The following is a 22,855-nucleotide window of genomic DNA, read 5'->3' on the forward strand; positions in this document are numbered from 1 at the left end:
AAACTTTGCTGGAATACGGAGGCAGCTGCCTTAAGCTGCGCCTATTTGACACTCAATGTTTCATTGCCTCTCCATTCTTCAAAATCAAATAAGGAAAACTGAATTTTCGCGATTCCATTTTGTTTTGATTTGATAATCTTGTTTGTACCCGATCACAGAGAGTAACTCAGTTGATGTTTCTACACTAATGTACTGATTGCGGGAGTTTTCCTGCGCACCTGATGAGATCAAATTTTGTGGTTGAAATGGCAAATTGAACAATTTCGGGAAAAGGATCCTCAAAGTTTCATTGTGTTGTCACATTTAATGTGAAAGAACTTATCTTCCTCTTAGCTTTTTATATTTTTTTTTCTTTCCAGGTTAACTTCTTTTGCTTGACATAATAAAAACTTGTTTTTCCTATTCGTTAGTGTTAATTAGTATTAAGTCTAATGTTGTGTTAATTAGTATTCACTAAATAGGAAAAACATGCTTTTATTATTTCAAAAAATTTAATCACTAGATATACGCGCAGATAACTTCTTTGGTTGATTTTTGCACTTTGGTATTTTATATTTCTTCCACCTGTGCTTTTCTTTGAAAAGCCCGATCGATACTATTGTTTCGCATTTTACGGGGATTTTTCCCACTTTTGGTAACTCCCTTCTTTTAACTTTGCAAAGACTGATGACGAATTGGCGGTTCGCAAAATTTCGTGTCAAAAGGTGTAACAGTTTTCGAGTAAATTGCTTGTCATAAAAAGATAGAGAGACAAGCATACATGCAGAGATTTGAACATGATTATGATAAGAAATATTAAACTTAGAATATACAACACTTTTCCCTAAACTGACATAATCTTGTCCATCCGGATTAGCATCCCGTATCTACAATAAATTCATCCTTGTGGTGTTATTGTTTTTCCTCAAATATAGCATGTATCTACGGCAACCTGAAAACTCTGTTTGGTTTTACAATCTTTGATGTATAATAGAACCCCTTTTTACTCTTTCTGAGTGACATATACATGGACAAGATTGAGAATGATCTACATTCCAAAAACCTGCTCTCAAAGATCTGGTGACATTTTCATCATTGTCCATGAAGACAAAGTGAAGGAAATGCTGGAAGTCCGGAATAAGGAAGATGGGAACCTTAGATTCACAATAGATATAGAAAACAATGGAGACCTCCTATTTCTTGATTTAAGGATCATTAGAGAGGAAACGGGGTTCTCTTTTGATATCTACATGAAAGCTACACATACGCAGCAAACGATACCAAATAATTCGAACCACAGCCATTCACATAAAATGGCCCCTTCCCATGCCATGGCCCACAGTGCAGTATTTTTTTATTAAAAAATATTTAACCATTAAGCTACAAATTACCGTGCGTCTAATTTTTTTTTTTTTTGATCAAAATTACGGCGAACTCGTTCATCTGAACCGAAAAAATGTCGGTGGATTTTGTTAAATAACATGAAAAACTAGTGTTTGATCGAAATATTTAAGAAAAAATATGCATTTTCACAAAATGGCGTAAAGTCAAAATAAATTTTTCGAATTGGGACTAAAAAACTGTCGTTTTTAGGCAAAAAAAAACCATTTTTTATTAGAAAAAATCGAACAATCAGGTCTATGGGTAACAGCAAAAGCTCCATCTTAGGCAGGGTCGGCCTCGAGAGCTTTTTTGCATAAAACTGTCAAAAAAAATATCATTTTTAAATCAATATTTTCAAATAAGTGACTGTTTTTGGTGCAATTTGATTTCGAAGTGGTAAGAACGAACTTAAGGAGAGGATAATGGAGGTTCCGAAGACAAACGGATGCTGGATACAAGAAAAATATCTCTCATCAGCTCGCCACAGGATAAAGCAAAGTAAATGATACACATGTCTTGAAGCCGCAGACACACAGAATTGCTGGGTTTGCGGGACCTGCTCGAGGAAAGAGAAATGAATATTAAAATCGAAGGTATGTTATTACCATCGGATGGCTGGGTTCCCGAGACCCATTAGAGGAAAGACAGTCGGAGATCAAGATGGCGATTTAGACCTTAAACGTCGATCAAATTACGAACGTCCATGCCTTCTAACTCAGATAAGTCCGCTTCGGCTCTACCGATGACTTCTGTTTTCACGAACTTCTGACCCAGTTTATCATAGTTCTGCTTTGCCGCACTGCTTAGGTTGGAAAGCAGCTTATATAAAATATTGTCGACCTAAATTTCACGAGGTCAGAATCGCAAGTCTTAACCCTTCTCTTTCCCTTCCCCGCTGCTTGGACGATTTGCCTATGGACATCCGCACTGAGAATAAGAAGTTTATCCCGAGGAGAGACTTCCTGGCTTGCATCGGACAAGGCTTTCAGCTGTTGAAAAAAAAGTAGCTACTGCAATGGGTGACCACGTTCTTGGCAAAGACGAGCTTTTGCTGAACGTAGAGCACAATTGTTGTGTGATGACGAAGAAGAATCCTGGATTCCATCTGACCAGTCTACCGTGAAGGCCTGACTGGTTCATCAGCCATTTAGATGAAATACAGTCAGTTGCCACTTACGATGTTTGGTAAAATGTTTTGAAAAGTCGGGACTATACAAGACCGAAGTCGAAAGGAGATTTGTTTTCAGGGCGTCAAAGATCGAGATCGGTTCCTCAGATCAGCAAAAATAATGCTTCTTCTAAAGCATGTCTGTCAACAATGCAGTCAGCAAAGCGTAATTTTACACAAATCGCTGATGCCACCCCCAAATCCACTATGTCATTCCACAAGTAAGGAGACAAAATTTTGGCATAGGGTCAGTTAAAGTATAGTCCATACGCTGCTTAACTGACGGAAAGGAAAACATAACTGGTTTCAATTTTTGGGAATATAAATTCAAGAAATATTACCGCTGCCCTGTTAACATAACAATATCAGGTCTAGAAAATAAAAGAAAGTCGTAAAGCACTGAATTAACTTCTTTTAATTACTTGATATATTATTCGCCAAAGGTACATTTCGATCATTTTCCCCTAAAAGGTGTACTACTCGTACCAATATAAAATCCTTCCTTGCTTACAATGTCGGAAAATGCTTAAGCATGTTCATTTTGTCACACAGGATCTAAGTTTCAAACTTACCGCATAAAATCTCATATTAATATTTTACGACCAGCGCAAACTTTCGTTCATTACCCTAGTACAGCACTACCCTCCTAGGGAACATAAGACCTTCGTCATTTGCAACCCACCTATTAACCGTCCTGCATCTAAAACACTTGGTCGTCCGTGAAAAATGGGACAATACCTTGTGCCATGCAACAAAGACCAGAAACGTTGCTATCAAAAAATATTATCGTAGCTTCGGCGAAATATATTTCAACTACATAAATTTTATCGCCGTTAGCGAGCCCAACACGTTTATGTATATTGTGTCATTACGAGCTTCATTTCATTTTATCCTTTTACATAGTGAAGCCATCAATCTTGGTAGATACACGATGACAACTTTAAGTCGCATTCCAGCCGCCATTGTGCCGAACGTGGTGGCACGATGACAGAATGTTTCGAGTTGAGGAGGATTACTCCTTCGACGTGTAGAAGCCACGCCGTTGAGCTGCTAACGTTAACGTTGTAAGCTCAAAATTCAAAAATGTATGGGATGTTCCATGAAGGAGCAAAGGACTCCATGAAAGTCATCTAAATGTGCACTGAAGAGCGCAAATGTCAGGCTGAATAATTTTCCTTTATAATTTAACATGTTTCAGTGAAATGAAATGAAGCATAACTTTGATGCGTCCTAAATGGCGAGAGGCATTTAAAAATAATTGTTTGCTATTTTGGATGGTTAAAATTGATTGTATCAAATTTAAATGGGGTATTTCGGTGGGTGTTATTTTAAGATTATGGCTGGCATTCTGTGGTATAGACTAACCATTCAGATGATCCATTCTCCAAAATTTTCCATTCCACGAATAAACCTTTTGGAGGCTGTCATATGGTCTAGTATTGGTCGCTTGGCGCAACAATTCACAGTCACAGTCGGCTCTATTAGTAACAGCAATGCTAACTATTTTTATGAAAACTCCTTGCTCCTTCGTATAAACGCATATCCGGGAACACCCCATAATTAAAGTGAACAACATTTTTAAAGGTCATCATTATTGCAGTAAAAGGACCAAGAGAACGATTATCATTTGCAACCACAGAACTTTAGTAGTAATTTAGCATTCTGATCAGTAATTCTAAAGGAAATAGTAAACAATAATAGCATATTTGCCAACAGCCCTCCCATTTAATTGGCTATATTGAACACTGTTTTTTGCCCACTGAATGTTATTTAAAACAACGGATCGAATTACCGCAATTGTACAACGCAACATTGTTTCGATGGGTTTTACATGTGCTCTTAATTGAGGCTATTGGAAAAATATAAAATGTAAATTCAATTTAATGTTTGATTCGGAAATATAATATGAAAACAAAAACATATCCAACTCATGCTGGAAAACACAATTATTCCCAAAGGTTTCGCCCAGCCATGTGCGGAGATAAAAACTCCAACTTCCCTTTTGAAACAAAAGCCCAAAGCAATCAGCACGATTATTACTCAAACGATTGTACAACATCATATAATTCAACGAAATAAAACAAAAGGACGAGAAGGAGAGGGTGGGCCGGTGAAGAGGACGAATTGTATACAGGAGTTCTGAATCTGAGCGGAATGACTCCCTGGTAGCATTTGCCACTTGAGTTAGCTGAGAACTTATGAAAGCGTTTGAGAATTTGAGGATTTAAAGAAGAGGATTTTGTAACAAAAGTAGTCTTTTTGATCAGTTCGCTCAGTTCGTTAAAAAACGCATTCCTATATATCTTATAATGCCTTGGATTGCTACTGCAATGTTGGTCAAATCAGATATCTTGGAATGAAAGTCCTTAAAAAAGGGGGTGCATGTGTGTATGAAATGCGAGTGCTGCGCTAGTGGATGGAATAAATCAACATCAAAAATCTAATGTTTGATGCATCCACAAGAATAGCTACTCACATAGGAAATGCTCCGTAGACGTACGGACACATAGAATTCCTATTCTTGTAGAATTCGGATTCTAAACATACTTAGGTGCATTATGAAAGTAATGCGCATTGTTTTATTATGAAGGAGATTGTGGAGGGCGTTCTGCCCTTTCAAATGCGCCATGCCTCAATTTGCTCTGAACAGTAGGAGTGTTAGGACGTGTCTTTGCGCGAAGTTTGTTTTTCGGTTGTGTGACTACGTCATGGAGTGCGGTACGCTATCAAGTTTTGTGTGCAGCATGAGAAGAATGCAACGAAACACGGTTCCAAAAGGCCTTTAAGGAGGGATGCATTTCGAGATCTCAATGCGGAATGTGGCACAAGGCCTTCAGGCATGGCTGTTATGAGGATACTGACGGGCCTCGTTCTGGACGCCTAAAAACAGCCCGAACCGATGAAAACGTCCAGCGTGTGCCCGAAGTTTTGAGTTTAAACCATCGGTTAAATATCCACGTAATCGCGGACACCCTGAACTTGTCGAGGAGGATTTGCAAATGCGAACGGTTTGTGCAAAGCTTGTAACGAAAGTGTTGATTGAGGAGCAAAAACAAGTTCGACTTTTCCGCAGTAAAAAATTATTACTATTGATTATAGATGATCCAGAGTTTTTTAACTCCACTCTAAGTGGAGACGAATCCTGGAGTATGATCCACAATCCAAAAGGCAGAGCTCTGAGTGGCCTGACATCAAACACGTTTTCAAACTCCACCATGGCAATGCCCCCAGCCACACGGCCTTCTTCGTTACCAATTTCCTGACCCAGAACAAAACCTCCGTGGTGCCCCAGCCTCAGGACAGCCCTGGCTTACCTACCTGTTTTTGTCCCCCAACTGAAAGAATTCCCCTATGCAAGAAATTGAACCTCCCTTTGCTAAGGCATTTGGGATGGCGGTCACTGCAGAATCGGAGAAAGATAACTTTTACGTGGTGGTGGAGCGAACGTCGAAGCCTGCTCAGCAGTGATATCAAAATTATACCTCGCGATTTTTATAGGCAAGTAGGAATGGACGTATTCAGGAGATGCGTCTGCTCCTATAGCTGGCATAAAATTACAAATAACAGCGGACTAAAGACTGTTCAACTAGCAGTGTCATACGAAATGATTGTTGGAAGCAACTAGTTTGGGCGACAAGAGGTACATAAACAATTGTCACCCTCTCCAGACCAGATCTCAACCACGGGTTGGTCAAACCCCGCCACGTTTCAGACTTGATCAATGTCAGAATATAGACTCGGATCACTACCTCATTGACATGATGCGGTCCGGGTGCGAATGGCAGCATACCCTTGAATCCCCTTTGCCAATCAGAAGAATCAACACCAAATCCATCCATAAAAAAGCCTTTCGTAACACTTATAGGGCGAATATGGATGCACAATTACTGCAATTAATGGAGGCCCTGGAAATGAAGCATGGACAGATAATCTTCACAATCACCTGAAGAACGTTATCATCCTATCCTATATCAACTTATATGTAAAAAAGTGAAAATAACTCGTTTGACGATGATTGGTAGCTAGCAACAGAACGGAAGAATGCTGCATACCGAGCAATGCAACAATTTCAAAAATCTCGGGCACACATAGAGACTTATCACGAGCTCTGTCGAATTGAGAAGCGACTTCACAGACAGAAAAACAAATTCTGGGAAAACAAGAGGTCTGTGAATTTGAAAAGTGCAGGGAGCAAACGCACCAGGCACGGAAGTTTTACCAACAAGTCTATAAGATGAAGTCATATACAACTTGAAGCCGATCACGCCAAGACAAAGAGGAAAACGGGGTTTCCGACCGTATAGGTAAGTTGGAGTCAACAGTTGGCTATTTTGATGTACTACTCAACAACCAGAATATCGTTGAGTTTGAAGTCATGCTAACTGAAGACGACGGGGAGATGCTCTCACTGCCAAGCATGGACGACACAGTCCACGTAATTCGTCTGATTAGGAATCGCAAGCCAATCAATGCCTGATGACTGGCAAAGAGATATTATCTGCCCTGTACATAAAAAGGGGGATATTATGCAGTGCAGCAGTTATATAGAAATCATGTTACTGACTACGAGATATTCTCAGCTGCCTTACTTGACCGGATAGCTTCATATGCGCCGAACATCACCAGGTAATCAGCACCAGGTCAGATTTTTTCTTTACGGCAGATTATAGAAAACTGTTAGAATATGACTATCTGTTGCATCATCTCTTCATCGTCTACAGTGATAGCATAGCTAGGACAAAACTATACACGGAAATGCGAAAATTTGGTATCTCGGCTAAATTGGTAAGACTTACTAGGCTAACCCTTACCAATGAGTTAAGCCAGATAAAAGTACTCTCGAGATCTTTCACCATCAACAATAGTCTAAATCAAGAAGATATCCTATCATGCATCCCTTTTAATCTGGTCTTAGAAAAGTGATCCGTGAGACTCTGATGTAAACCCGGAAAGAACCATTTTTTTAAAATCCACTCAATTACTGGCTGACGATTATGGCATTATAGGAAAAACAACCGAGATGTATCAAATGTCTACTTCCAGATAGATCAGGTGCATGGTGACACCAAAAACAAAAGCAAGCAGCAACATCAAATATGGATCTAAGTGTAATTTCGGTGTCTATAGCGATCAAATTATTTGAAGTAATTTAGACTCGCTGATATTTATTATGGTTGCATTCTTGTCCTTGACTTCTTAGCACTGATGAAGGGAACAAGTATTTCTCGCCTTTTCGGTATTTACAACCATAATAAATATCACTAGTGAAAAAAGCAAGTCTTAATTATTTCAAATATGTAGCATTGGTCAACTGAGAAGAATCTAGGGTCGAAAATCAAAACCAATAACAGCTTTGACGACGAAATCCTTGCAAGGTTGTTAGCAGTAGAACCTATTTCAGCTTGCAAAAACTGTTCGTCTTGAAATGGCCAACCCTAGGTCCACCTAGAAAGGAATCGTCCGTAGCCACTCTGTATGGATGAGGATGGTTCAGTCCGGAAATTTTTTAGGAATATCGAGCTCGACGCAAAACCGGGATGACTGGAGTTCATTTTTAGACCGGATATAGTTTGACAACGATGATCTGAAGTTTAATTTTCCTCTAGAACACGATGAGTAGGTACCCAGAGTAGTTCCACCGTATTGAATTTGGTAATAAAGTTTAAACAAATTGTAATTTCTCGAATGATTTTTCAGGCAAAATGACATTACAAAAACTGGATTCAGTTCATCTATAATAATTCAATCTCTTCCAATGCTTTATGCCCCTTGCGTTCGCTGCCCATAGACGTAAAGGAATTTGTCTATGAACCATTCTGAACGTACATATCCAAGAGCTGCAAACTGAGTAATGCATGTAGAGCCGCACCGGATATCGTGCTCATCACAACGGTAACACCAAAATATACAGTAGTTTGCGGTGAGACTAGCTTATAGTAAAACGCTTTTTTGTTTTACCATGTTACGGATGCGTAGGTGAATATTGGCCTAATGATAGCTACCTATCTATTTTGTTATACATCCTCATTACCGTATGAGACCTGAGTTCTCATGTCGAGGCACGTCCCGCCTGCACATCCCATAAGCTGTGAGAGCTCGTTTCATCTCTGCATCTACAAGTTCGTTCCAAAGAGGTGTCTTTGATAGAATGACTTCCAGATATTTCACTTCTTCAGGGATTTGAAGGATTATTCCTTTCATCTGTGGAAGGCAAAGAGCATTCCGTCTCCTCCTTTCTGCAAAAAATACTATTACGAATCAACAAAAGGGCGACCGTAAATGGAGTTGTCACAGGGCAACATCTTGAATCATGGCCATACAAGCCAAGAGCATCTTCCTCGTAGGAAATTATGCTACATATCATAAGTGACCTTTTACTGTTTTTTTCATATTTGAGCGAAAAAAGAAGCTGTATTTCACTGGTAGAATCAGAATTAGGTAGATTCCCTAAATTTTTTTGGAAGAGCTACTCTGGGCAAGCGCAATTTCAAAGATACTTCACATCTTTAGTACATCGTCACTTCAGTAGAAATTGGAAAAAAAGTGTGACAGGGAACGTAAATTTATAGAAGCTACTATTAAAAGGTTCATTTCGCGAATGTATATTGCAAGGACCCAAAGTGTTTCCTTCACGCTCTGGCAAATGTAGCAGACAATGGTAGACACCCCATGTTCGAAAGACCACTAGGAAGTCCTAAATGGGGTATATTCAGCTGAACCTCAACCATTGTGTCAGAACATAGGATTTGCGTTCCCATGTTATTTGAGCGACAAAAGTGAGCATCACAGTATAATCGTCAGACGATGCTCACCTCTGTCTTGCGGAACAGATTGACAAAACGCGGCTATGGATACTATTATAATAGTTTCGAATGCCCCAATTCAAAAACTCGACAATTATATTGACTGAAACTGTCAGTTTGCAACCTTTGGTGGTTAAAGCCTAGACATGTAGTATTTTATTCGAAGATAGAATGATCTTGTAGTATTGCACTAAGAACAATGAAAAAGTTATTCCTCAAAATTAGTACAGGCCGCCGTTAACTAGATGACTGAATCAGGGTGCTATATCCTCAAATCCTATCCTATAGGTAATGAATCAATTGCCTCGATCGATAATAACAATTCTGCAAGAAGTGAGCTTCTCCGAGAATATACAAGGGAGGCGAAATGTTGAAATATTCTAGGATGGATAAATGAATTTATGAGTCCTGTACACAACGTACTCAATAGTAGACTTGGCCAAACAATCTTTGCATTGAATAAATTATCCCCATACAAAACACTGAGGAGCCAGTCTCTGATTGACAAATTGTCCATCAATGCATACATTAATGGATCTTGACAAAGTACGGGCATCGGTATTTGCAAATATAATCCAATAATATACTGCTACTGGCACCAGCACTGTTGCTATTCTCCTGTCAGTTCCATTAAAAAACAATAATAAAGCTTATAATGAGCGCGAAGCACCATACATCACCCGCAATTCCATAGGAACTTTAGTGCTTAAACTCATTAATTCGTGTGACATACCAACTTTCTAAAGCAATGGCTTCTTTTGTCCGCTTTTTGCTTTTCAGCACAATAGTCATAGCAAGCATGATGTGTCTCCTATCGTGATTGAAACTAAGAATACGCTCAAAGTATACTCTACTTGTCGGACAGAAATTTACGGGCTACCCACTTGTAAATTTTGGCACTTTGGAAGCCTGTTCTTGAGAAAAACTTTGCCTCAAACTAAACACACTGCAGCAGAGATGCCATCGTGATATTGATGGACTAGACCATTATTGAGATGGACCCTGACAACGCTTTGTTCGTTGAAGTGATAGGGAGGCATGTACTAACGAGCGTAAAAACAACAATGAATGGTTTGGCACATTTCTGCAGCTTTCAACGCCCCGTCATCAGACAGGACCTGCCACAAGGTTAGATTGTATTTCAACTAACCGACACTATGCTACGTTGCCATGATCAGGAGAATTAAGAGTCGCCAGTTAATTAGCTAGATAAAAGAGGTGCTGACATTGGCCTTGAAAGTAACCGTCGTCTGATGGTCGCTTACTTTCTTTGATGTTAGGGTTGTGACATTCAATGCGGGCGATTTTCGCGATTCCTCAAAAATATAGACAAACACTGGACGGCAATGAGAAGAGAAAAGGTTTTATCGCTGCTATCTGCTTGCTCTATATCCGAGTCACGGACCCTCGCCAAACGGGCTGAATTTAGAAAAGGAGGCAGGCAGAGTCGGACTTAAGATAAACACCAACAAAACCATAGTTCCCAGGTTAACTGATCATAGCACTCTTCTTATTTGCATTAATATGCAGAGCGTCGAGGGTGGCGCACAATTTGTATACCTGACAAGCGTTATTTATGCTGACAACGGTACCATACTTGATGATGTATTAACAATGCTAAATTTGACTTCGCTGTTTTGTCTAAAATCTGGAAATGTAGTTATATCAACACCAACATCACGTGGAGACTGTTCTGTGGCAATATTCTCTCTGTGTAGCTATATGGGAAGGATAAATGGCAGGTGACCGCCACTGTTATTCAGAAGTTTCGAACTTTCGTCAATTCTTCCCGGTATTGACTGCGTCCCGTACGGCACGGAATCATTCCCGTGATAACACACACTGTCTCACCCATACAGTCCTAGATGCACAGCACACCTTCAGTAGCACTCAATTTGGCTAAAATGCCGATAATTCAACTAAAGTAAGCTAAATTTAATGTATATCTCACATTTAGCATCACCATCGTTCAGCACTTACCAGTTGCGTTCCGAGCCAGATCCACGACGGTTGTTTGTAGCATTGACCGTAGAACCGGCTCGCCGAAACCCATATTGCGGTTTCGATACAATAGTTGGAGGAAGGCGATGAGCTTATTGTACATCACCTTCTCCATCATCTTCCCCATGGTATTTAGAAAGCAGATAGGGCAATACAAAGAGGGTACGCCAGCTGGTTTTTAAGGGTTGGGTTACAGAACCAATGTGCTTATGAACCATGTTGGCCTGAACTTAGCAAGCGCCTTGAGGGCTTTGTTTGGAATCCCGTCCAATCCCGGAGCTTTCTTATCCTCAATCCGTCCGCAGAAATCTTGTAGTTGCTTCTGGGTGGTAAAGTTTCCTGGCTCGCAGGCACGATATTCCCAGCATTGAGATTTCCTGATTCGACCAGCACTTTGGTTTCGTACCGTTACGGAAACGCGTTCACTGCATTGTAGAGCCGCACGCCTCAGTTATGCGCTGAATTGATACACTCATTTTTTTCCAGTGCCATTCCGGTCGGATTGTGACTTCCGTCGTCAGATCGGCGATCCAGGCTAATGCTCTACCTAGAAACACGCATCCAACGCTGGTTAGTACAATGACTAGCCTCGCGAAAATTTCAAGTTGGATTTGACCTACGATGTTCGTCACTCGGCTACCCCACTCGAAAGCACACGCACTGAAATCTCCACAATAATTTTAGGGCTGTGGCCTTTAGCGTCCGATACCAAACTCTCTAGCGTGACCTTATATTACCTCGTTGACTTTTGACGTTACAAAGTCAGCTCCCGGGAACGCCATTCTTTGCAAGGCTTCCAAATTTGATAAGGCTCGCAAATTACCGCTAGGTCCACATTCGACTCTCTAATCCTTTGTAAGAGCAGGTCTTGAGCTGCCTCGCAATGGCTGACGTTGATTTGAATTAATTTCATTTAACTCTATGATTTGCTTGCCTCCTACATGCCGAACACCTGCCACTAATTGCGACGTGCCGGTTGTCTATATCCTTTTTTCCTTTGCATCGTCGATCTCCGCTAGAATCCGGACGGATTTCCTTTTTGCCGTTCACCGCTTTTTGCTACCATCTGTGTCCACTGCTCGAGTTTGCAAATTCTTTCCCTCATACCAATGTTGGGCCATAGTCGAGGAACTATCAACTTTTCCTGGCTTTTGTCAGTGGAAAAGTCTTTTTCTTCTGAGCTGCTTACAACAAAGGGTTCACTAATACTATCCCTACTCCGTTTCCACGCGATTCTACCCACCTTATCTCTATGAGATGTCAAGTGCGTTTTTTGCGAGACTTTTGCTGATGTTTGAGCGTTTTTTTCTCGTCTAATGACATAATAAAACAATAACGCTGTCCTCGCTGGTGATCTCCCAAACTTTCAGGTCTTACGAAAAGGACCCCGTGTGATTCTTATTTCTAGCCAAGTTTCAATGGCCGGATATCGAAGGTTGGGATCCTAATAATAATAATCGTTCAGGCAATAATCCAGACCGATCAGGGTTTTTAAGTTTGAGCACTTCATTCAAGGTCGTAGCGGTGTTTCAATACTCAATAGGAGGCAATGTGGTCAGCAATGCGCTCATCCGAGATTATTTTGAGCAGTGGAATTTATGTAGGTGCAACATTGTGATCTTTGTCAAACCTTTTGAGGAGATAAGAATGAGACCTGTTAAACTTCAATTGTGTTCTAAGGCCCTTATCATTTAGCTGATACTGAAAGTTAGGTCAGTTTTGGTACCCCATATAACCATATCCTGATAAAAAAGAAAAAATTACACCCGCCCTTTCACATATATGGAGAGGCTACACCCTCCGCCCCCTCATGTGTCAAGGGACATGTTGTGACAGCAGGTTCGACCACTTTTGAGTACATTAGGTGTCATCGACAGAAATCAGGACAGGCAGTAGATAGATATCGAATCGATTTTAATAGGATTTAAACATTAAACGTGTAATAAAAAAAGAAAAAAGAAAAGGCCAAAACAGCTGGAAATACTTTGATGACAACACCGAAGCATGTCAAAGGAAAAGCGGAGATTCCTTGCAGGCCGTCGAGACGACTCAAGCCCCCATATCTTGAAGGTCATTTTTGACATGTAAGATGATGAAGGTATGGGATGACAGGCAATGAGAAGTAAATCTTTCTTGATTATGCCGAACGTGAAAAAGTCAGATTGATATTGACCGGAGTATCATGGATCAAATCTAACATTTACGCCAAAGCGAAATATTCACGAATCGGAAGTTATCGTCTGCCCATGATGTTATGCTGGGTATGTGTGCGATTATCAATATCAAATTTACTATGAGTTGAGAGAGACATAGAGAGTGATAAGAAAAGGACGATGGTGGCGTCAACTCATAGAATTTAACCAAGCATTCACAAAAAATGACTAAAATTTCACGAAAAGTACAGTACTTGAATATGGACGGTGCTTCACATGTTCTTCCTCTAAGAATAACCCAGTAATCTCTTTAAACTTAATATCCCAACAGTTTTGGCTATTTGGAATAATCTCGAAAATAGGCCAATCTTTTAATAGACTGAAAAATTTGAAAAAATTGTGAAACTAATCCAATGAAATTTTTAAAAGGGATCTACTTATATTGAAACGGCACAATAGATGAAAAAGCTTTTTCCAATTTTTGCATTTATTACAGTAAAAGGAAGTCTCCATTAATTAAACTTTTGGACAGTAATTGGCAGTGAATTCGTTGACATGGTTATTGGATTACTTCGAAAGCCTTCGAAGAGGTTTTCCATGTGCAGGATAATCTGAATTCACTAATAACATTTGCTTTTCGATGGTCCCCATCGGCTTAATGTATCCCAAAATATAATATATAACTTTACGGTTGATGTGTTATTTCGCCATTAACTGCTAATGAAAAAACTGCGAATTATCCTTTCAGGGCACTTAATCCTCCCGTTTTTTTCTCGGTCAATTTTCATGATTCCAATTAGGTAAATTTAAAGTGTCTGCCACAATTTTATTAAGCCATATCAGACTGGGAGCTCTCCCACTTGCTTCAGTTGCTTAATCATGCAAAATTCGCAGCAATGGGTGGCGCCTCCTCAGCTTGATCCATCAGTTCAACTTCAACGGGTATTGTTTGCTTGTGATTTGTGAGATTTAATTAAAAGTTCACCTGGTAACTGATAAACATTTTCGACGCAACTTGTTGATGACTAAAGTATCCATTTCGCTCTTCCGGGCATTTGAAAAGAGAGGATTTATGAACATGACAACGCTCTTCCCAGAGACACCGAAACAAGTTGTTTTTCGAACCCCAGGCCTTAGGGTCTAATTTGCAAGTTGAAATTTGGATAAGAAGGGGAGAAGGGAAACTAAGCCCGAGAAAACAATGAGGGAGGAGACCCATTATACTACAGGGCGAAGATACGATTATTCATTAACAGCACCGCGACCTCTGCAGTTACGAAACATTTCGGGAAAGAGGGAAGGAGTGTGGCGGTTTTTTGGAAAGTATCGAGTTGAATTCATTCTTATTCTCTTTCGAAATTTTTTCTTGCTCTCAAAAGGTGAAAACTTCATCCAAATTTCAAGTTTTGCATGGTTTCGGGTCTTTTCTTTCCCCAAATTGAGATTCAGCACAATTGCAAAATAGACAGGACCACTCATATAAAAGAAACATTTTATGCAGGATACCAACTAAATTAAAGGCAAATTTTATTCCAATGCAACGTTTACATATTTGCGGACGAAAATCAATAGGAATTCATTGTTTTCTACTCATAAGGAAATGCCCCGAGAAGAACGAAGCCAAGGCCTGTCTATTACCATTTGCAATACTCCCAAAAAGCTATAGGTTGCCCACCCCAGTAAATATTGATTCTAAAGCACTGTGACCAACAGGGAGAAAGCAGATGATTGTATCTGATAGGCCTTGTGAGATTCAGTCAAAAACCATCTGGAAATGTTCACCGAAGCATAAAAATTGCGGTTTATCAGCAATCATACAATATTCATGAATTCTTCAATTTCTTTCATTAAGATAAGTTTTTATCAGGAAAATTTCGGATGCGAATGCTGGTACTGATTTCGTATCTCATTATTCGGAAGGATTTGATCCTTTTAATGCAGGATTTTCGTGGGTTGTCTGTTTGGGAGTATCTCCGCAATGGGTGCCCTAATTTCTCTCTAGCATTTAGGGTGCCGTTTCAAAGAAGAGGGTTATTGGAGAGTATGGTAATTAAGGCTATTTTTGATGTGAACCTGCCAGATTTTTGGTGGAATTTGAATCTATTATATTTAATACTTAGGTGAATTGTCTCTTTTGCATTGCTTCGAAATTATTTTTGGTGTAGAGGAAGTTGTAATTATATGAAAATGTGAAATGAAATCAAGGTGATATTTATATATTAACTTGCGTAGAAGAAAGTTATTTCGGTAATCTATATTTTGAAAAGTTACAAGCAGTTAACGTAAAGAATTTAACTTTTTGTCACCAAATGTCTTGGAAATTTATAAATTGGAATTTTGGAATAACCAATACATTGCATACTTCTTGGAATTCGAACATTTGATGATTGTTTGTGTGTAAGGGTCTTCTTAAGAGAAGTGCAAACTATTCTCTCCCATTTACAAATCTCGTTCACACGAACAGTACGTGCTCCGGGTCTTCACAATCTTTTAGACTTTCAGGTCAAAAGGGGGAATACCGTGTCTAAAAGAATGTAAATACGGTACTCGCCATATTCGGACAGAAACTGGGCCAAGTGATAGCGGACATCTCCGTAGCTGCGCATAATCTAAAACTCGATATTTGTAAACAGCCTGTGCGTCAACTTGCTTTTGTGAGATTTATCTAAACGTTGCTGCCACACCCTGATTGTGCGCGATGTCTCCTCCCGTCGTCTCTCTTTGGCAATGTATTGTCCGCGTACCTTACAGGTGTTCAATATTTGCATCTCCTCAGCCAAAATATCGATAGGCACCATTCCCGAAACTATGAAAACTGGTTCGAAATACGCCAGCAACTGTTAACGCCCTCTAATGATATACTCCTTTTATAAACACATTCTAGCTAGCAACGGCCTCCTCGGTGGTTTGGGTCATGCAGTTTGTACGTTATGTTAGTTAGCGCAGCTATAACTTTCCTTCGCTCTATCGATGAATCGATGATCCAACATGACGCCAAGATTTGCACTCTACCACACGCTGAGTCGCACAAAGCCGTAGAGCTTTTTTCAACTTCCAATTACTGATTAGTACAGTACAGCACAATACAGTACAGCATAATCTGGTTTTCCGCAATGGCCTGATAACATCCCCAAGATGTTTATCTACTATCGCAATTGCAATGCTATCAGCATCGCCAATAAGGGTAGCTTATCGCGGGAGGTTGATGCATAGCACATGGTCATAGATTATGTTCCCAGAATAATGGGCACTCTACCTTTTACCAAATGTTCAAATGGGCCTACGCTTTGGAAAGACTTCAAATCAGGCAATTCTCTCCACCAACGGAAAAAAGGGTGTGATGGGTTTCGTCGACAACCCCATTCCAAAACACATAATCAGGAAATCGCGACTTCCTATTCTTGCCCAAGTAAAACTAAAAACTTCCATGCCGACTTAGGAGTTGCGAAAGGAAGTAGTCAGTCTCACCACGCCTTCGATTCAGCCACGTACCGAAGTTGTCAATGAGTCACACGGTCCATTTACGTAGTGTACATGCTTTTCTCCACGAGCAATCACCTGGCTTGGCTTTTCTCCCTTCCGCTTGTATATGGCTTTACGCTACTTAGCAATAAGTGCGGCGGGGATCGCATTTTGCTCGAAAAACCTCATCTTTGAGTTACGAGTCAGGGCTAACTAACTAACTATTCGCTTCGACACGATTATCGGCTGGCCGATTGATATGGCATTCTCTTTCCAATCAAGATGACTACTTTAATGTTTTCCCGGGCAAGGTTGAAACTATGAACGTATTAATACGTCAAGTCTATTTTGCGCCTATTTGGCAATGCGTCCAGCAACAAGCACCGCGACATCATCTGCATAACTGGCCAAGCGCGACTCTTCATCATTGGAAGCGTTCCAGAAGTCCGCCCTTAGGATGGACCCCGGCGCTACTCCTGACGTAACCTCCATCCTCCTTTGACCCTCGCCTCTAGTGTCTTGTAGAACTGGGAGCGGTTATTCAGATTAACCTTCATTATCCGTATTCACGATGGTGGTGGTTGGTGGTCAAAGGGTAGTATAGGTCGCAGGACGAAACGTGGATTGGTACCCACGATGGAGCATAAAACCTGGGAAATGCCTGCAGAACTAACACTAACAGCTCTACTACCAAACCCTATCTCCACCTTCACGTGGTGAACGCTGGGAGCTCTTTCTTAACGAAAAGCGGCAGACGGAAAAGGAAGAAGGCGAATCTCCCGCGCTTAAAAATGGAACAAATTGTACCAACTGGTGCTCCAGGTTGGGGGTTGGGTAGGGCTGATAACCCTACACGGAAAACAACTTGTTACGAAGCCACAACAGGAGCCTCGGACTGGACGGATTATACAACGACGAACCCGGCAACGAAAACGGAATAACGATTTGCGCATTTTCTCATGGAACGTGCGCTCCCTGTACAGAGATGAAGCTGATGAGCAGCTAGCCGATACCCTGTCCCAATATAGGGCTGATGTAACAGCGTGATGCGTTGGACAGGGACCGGTTTCCTGGAGAAGAGCCGCTACACCATATATTATAGTGGCCATCCAGTAAAACATGTGCTCGGAGTAGGTTTCTTAGTCAGCCAAAAAATGAAACCTGCTAAAATTAATAGACCATTAGCTTAATCCCAACTACAAATTGTAGTTGGGATTAAGCTAATGGTCTATTAATTTTAGACTTAACTACAAACAGAAGGCGATATCTAACATTTTATGAAACCTGCTGTTCTCGGCTTTGGAAAAATAAGTGAACGGCTATGCACTCTGCGCTTGCGAGGCAAGTTTAGAAATATAAGCCTCATTGACGTTCGCGCCCCTACAGAGGAGACTGCAGAGTCGGAGAAGGATACCTTCTACGAGGCAGTAGAACGGACCCTCGAAGCCTGTCCCAGATATGACATCAAAATCATGCCGAGACAAAGAGGGAAATCTGATTTCCGACAGAATGCGCATATTGGAGCGATGGGTTGAGTACTTTGACGAGCTACAGAATAACCAGAACATCGGCGAGTTGGAGGTCCCGCCAACTGAAGATGACGGACAAATACTGCCACCGCCAAGTTTAGGAGAAACAGTCCGTGCAATTCATCGGCTAAAAAATCATAAGTCGCCAGGAGCCGATGGAATTACAGCCGAATTGGTTAAATATGGAGGCAACCAGTTACACCAAGTGGTTCATCAACTTGAGTTCAAAGTATGGGACAGCGAATCAATGCCTGAAGATTGAAAACGAAGCATTATCTGTCTCATACATAAAAAGGGAGATATCACACAGTGCAGCAATTCTAGAGGTATCACGTTGCTGAGTACCATCTATAAGATATTCTCCACTATCTTACTAGGCCGGAGAGCCCCATACGCCCAGAACATAATTGGCCCATACCAAAGAGGCTTCACTCCAGGCAAATCAGCAACACATCAGAATTTCTCCGCGGCAAACGAGAGAAACTAATAAGACTGGCTAGGTTGACCCTCACCAACGTGCGAGGCCAGATACAAGCACCAGGGTCACTCTCAAGACCATTCGACATCAGCAACGGTTTACGACAAGGGGATCTTCAACCTGGCCCTCGAGAAAGTGATCCGTGATGCTGATTCAAATGCAAGAGGTACGATCCTCTTTAAATCCACCCGACGATATCGACATCATGGGAAGAACCACCCGAGACGTACAAACTGCCTTCATCCAGATTGAGCAGGCGGCGCGAGATCTTGGGCTGCACATCAATGAAGGCAAAAAAAATATATGGTGGCAACGTCAGCACCGAAGAACAACATCAAACCGCACTGGTCCAACAGGAAGAAGAAAATATATCTAAATAAATAAAAATCACAACCGATAACAGTTACGATGATGAAATCCGCGCACGGTTGTTGTCAGCCAACAGAGCCTATTTCAGCTTACAAAAACTGTTCCGCTCGAAACGTCTCACCATAGGGTCAAAGCTCTTACTGTACAAGCCAATGATCATGCCAGTCCTCATGTATTCCTCGCAAACTTGGGTTCTTAGCAAAAAAAATTACGAACTCTTGGTCGCGTTCGAGAGAAGAATCGTCTGAAGAATTTTTGGCCCGCTACATAAGGATGGACGATTCCATTGCTTACACAATGACGAAGTCTATGAGCGATACCATAACCATCCGGTTGTGGATAAAATCCGGTTGGCGGTTCACTGAATCCATATGGATGAGGATGATCCAACCCGGAAAGTCTATAAGGGCAAAATCTATGGTAGAAAAAGAAGACGAGGCAGACCCTGCCTAAGATGGAGCGATGGCGTAGGCCAGAACGCCAGACAGCTTTTAGGGATATCGAATTGGTGGACCTCGGCGCAAAACCTGGATGTCTGGAGTTTCTTATTAAGGTTGTTGCGCCGTTGATGATGATCCATATTCACGACTTGCATGACAGGATTAACTGTGGATTATCCTGCCCAAAAGCCGAATTACCACGGGAATAAGTCTCCGGCAGTTTGTATCGCTCAGCGAGTCTAATTTTGATGAGCGTTTTGAGCATTTTCTTGTTGTTGGTATGAAGAAGCAGCTCAAGGTCGCCTTTTCCTTTACTCATCGGTATAAGCCTTGCCACCTTCCAACGAGAGGGAAAAATGCGCTCTTTCAGGCAAGCGTTGAATCCGCCGAGCATTTGGTCTGGCTGATGTTGAAGCGCGCCTACGCGGGACTATCTCTTCCAACTCTTTTATAGAGAAAAGTGGACAACCCCCAACGCTCTCAACCTTACCGTAATTATCCTGCAAAAGGTGGCCAAGAATTAGTGCCCGCACAATGTGGTACATCTGCTCAGTCTTAAGTGAACTGGGTTTCCATAAAGACGCGACTTTTTGGGTTACCAGTTTGTAACCCAGTCCCAACGGGTCCTCATTTACCTCGTCGATCAGGCCTTCCAGCGACGAGCGATACTTCTGTTTATTACTCTGCAGAGTTTCCTTTTGGCTGATCTGTACTCTGTCGTTATGTATGCCTCCTCCCGATCGTTTAGACTTGATGTTAAGCTGCCGAGTTTGTGACACTCCTTCCGGAGCTCTGCAATTACCGCCGTCCACCAATACATGAAGGCTGGCCGTGCCTCATTGCCCTCTTGGACATGCAACCTCCGCAGGCCAGCGTTATTTGTTTCATAACTGAATTTATGACAGTGTTAGCTGCAGCGCCTTTGGAGGGCCCTCCAGGATGGACCCACCGAAGTTACATCGGGAATGCTTCCCTTGTAGGCTGGGCGCCACAATGTTAGAGTGGATCCGGTATTTAAAACTACGAGCCCTGTTCCCGCCGCCATTTCGAGATTTCCCTGCCCTGGATCCGACCTTCTGTGCTTGCTTCGAAAGTCGGGCATCATATCAATCGGTGTTATATAGGCACTGAAAAAAGTTACCCCTGAACACCGAATCCAAACAAAGCCGGCCTTGGGGAAGAACTTTAAGGAGAGGTGGCCCTGAAACCAAAAGGCAGTGGTACCTGATATCTTGGATGCCATGGAGCTTTGTTTCAGCACTGTTCACTGACGAACACTGAATCAGATCTTCCCCGCGAACTGCGCCAGCAACTCGTGATCGGATGTATTTATCTGTGGAAAACGGATGATATTAACCGCGTTGTTACTGTTTTTTCAGTTTTGCTTTGAAAACTGGACACTGTCCCGAGCCCATAGTGAATGCAACGCTATTATCGAACGCACCACGATCCTTACATAGATCGCAACTCTCCTTTTCGTTGTAGGTTTCCGCTGTATGGCCAGCCTGGCCGTATCTGCGGCATGTTGCTCCTGTGTCCTGTGGTCCTGGCAGGTTGCAGAAGTGTGTCCATAATCTAAACATCTGTAACATTTGTTTGGGGCAACTTGAATTCGTATCCCACACACTACCTAACCAATTTCAATTTTTCCGATGTTAAGAAGCTTCCTGGTGTATTGCTCGGCCACTTCCACCACAGCGAGCTTTTGACCTCAGGAGTTCGTAGAGATAATACCGGACATTGGTTACGTGTTGATAAGTAGAGAGTAAACGCCTAAAATATGGTAATATACCACTATTAACTTTATTTGAGCAGATATCGTAATGGGATGTATTTGGAGGCTCCTTTTCGCTAGTAATATTTAATAACTTTGCGAATAGCAATATTTCGGGAACCACTAGTTCCCTTCATCAGTCCACAAGACTTGTAGCACTGATGAAGGGACCGAGTGGCGCTAGGGGACGTACTATATTTTATGAGCTAATGGTTTACAACTACTTTTCTCAACGGAAGAAATACATATATGAGTAGTTACCTTGCCATGTCAGACAAATAGAAAAGGTAGAAATTCCCGAATGCTAATATTCAACGGTAGAAGTCATTACATAGATCAATAGGATATATGTGCGAGTTTATATTTCCTACCGTCTGACATTAGTTACCTTTGCTTCCTACCCTAAAAGGAACATTGACCACAGTAACACAATTACTTGCACTACTCCTTCGGGAGTAAATTCACCGTCGCTAGCAGCCTTCTAGCTGTAGTAAGTCTTTTTTAAAACTCTTGGAAAGTTTATTTTTTCAAATCGATTTTACTTATTCAGCATATCGACTATTCCTTTTTCAAAACGACTCAAAGAGGTAGTATCCATTCCACAGCGGAATGCAATGATTTACGGTGCACTAAGCTACGTACAGTCCTTCCTGCTCACGTAAATTCAAGCAATTTCCCAAAAGGATGTTTTTCTATGGCTAACAAAATCCCATCCCTTAACACTGAAAACTCTAAATTTCGTTTGTGTCTACTTACAATTTGAATTTCTCCATCCACTTGGGGCACAGGGTGTGCGGTTTGATTGAAGTAGCTCGAATGAACTTAGCAGGAACAGGACCGCCGAGTGAGTCACGTTGCTCCCGTCGCGCGGAACCATCTTTGCGCTTAAAGCTTAATCGAAAACTATGTTTGCGAAGCTTATCGTGCGAGGGTGAGTCCGTGTTATTGTCAAATCCCACGTCGCTAAGGGTGCGGGGTGTGGTCGGCATCGGTTGAGGTGACACAGGGGGTGCTCCAGCTGGCTGAATTCCCAACATACAGTAGGGATCACTGAATCCTGTAATTAAAATGTAGGATTGCAAAGGGAAGAATAATGTCGTTAAAATATTGTTTGAACATCTCTTCTTATAATTGAGTGGTGTCGTTGGGGGGTTGTCGTTAGAAACAAATGAATCTAGCGAAAGATAAGAGTGAGTGCTGAACATTGTACTCCCGGAGATTGGATGTGCAGAAATCCCCATCTCCGGAAAAAAATGTGTTATTGTAAATGTAGAAGCAAAGCAAGTAAAGATAAATTCATCTACCATGCTATCTTG

At 41.4% G+C, this 22,855-nt stretch overlaps 1 protein-coding gene across 1 annotated transcript in view; it reads right to left on the reverse strand.

Moving 5' to 3' along the window:
• LOC119649198 (BAI1-associated protein 3) overlaps window positions 1-22,855 on the reverse strand; it is a 303,977-nt gene that overhangs the window by 20,948 nt on the left and 260,174 nt on the right. Inside the window, exon 6 of the mRNA XM_038051237.1 lies at window positions 22,296-22,596. Coding sequence (XP_037907165.1) covers window positions 22,296-22,596 — 301 coding nt within the window. The remainder of the gene's footprint in view (window positions 1-22,295; window positions 22,597-22,855) is intronic.

Source organism: Hermetia illucens, chromosome 2, assembly GCF_905115235.1.
Source record: "Hermetia illucens chromosome 2, iHerIll2.2.curated.20191125, whole genome shotgun sequence".
Taxonomy (NCBI): domain Eukaryota; kingdom Metazoa; phylum Arthropoda; class Insecta; order Diptera; family Stratiomyidae; genus Hermetia; species Hermetia illucens.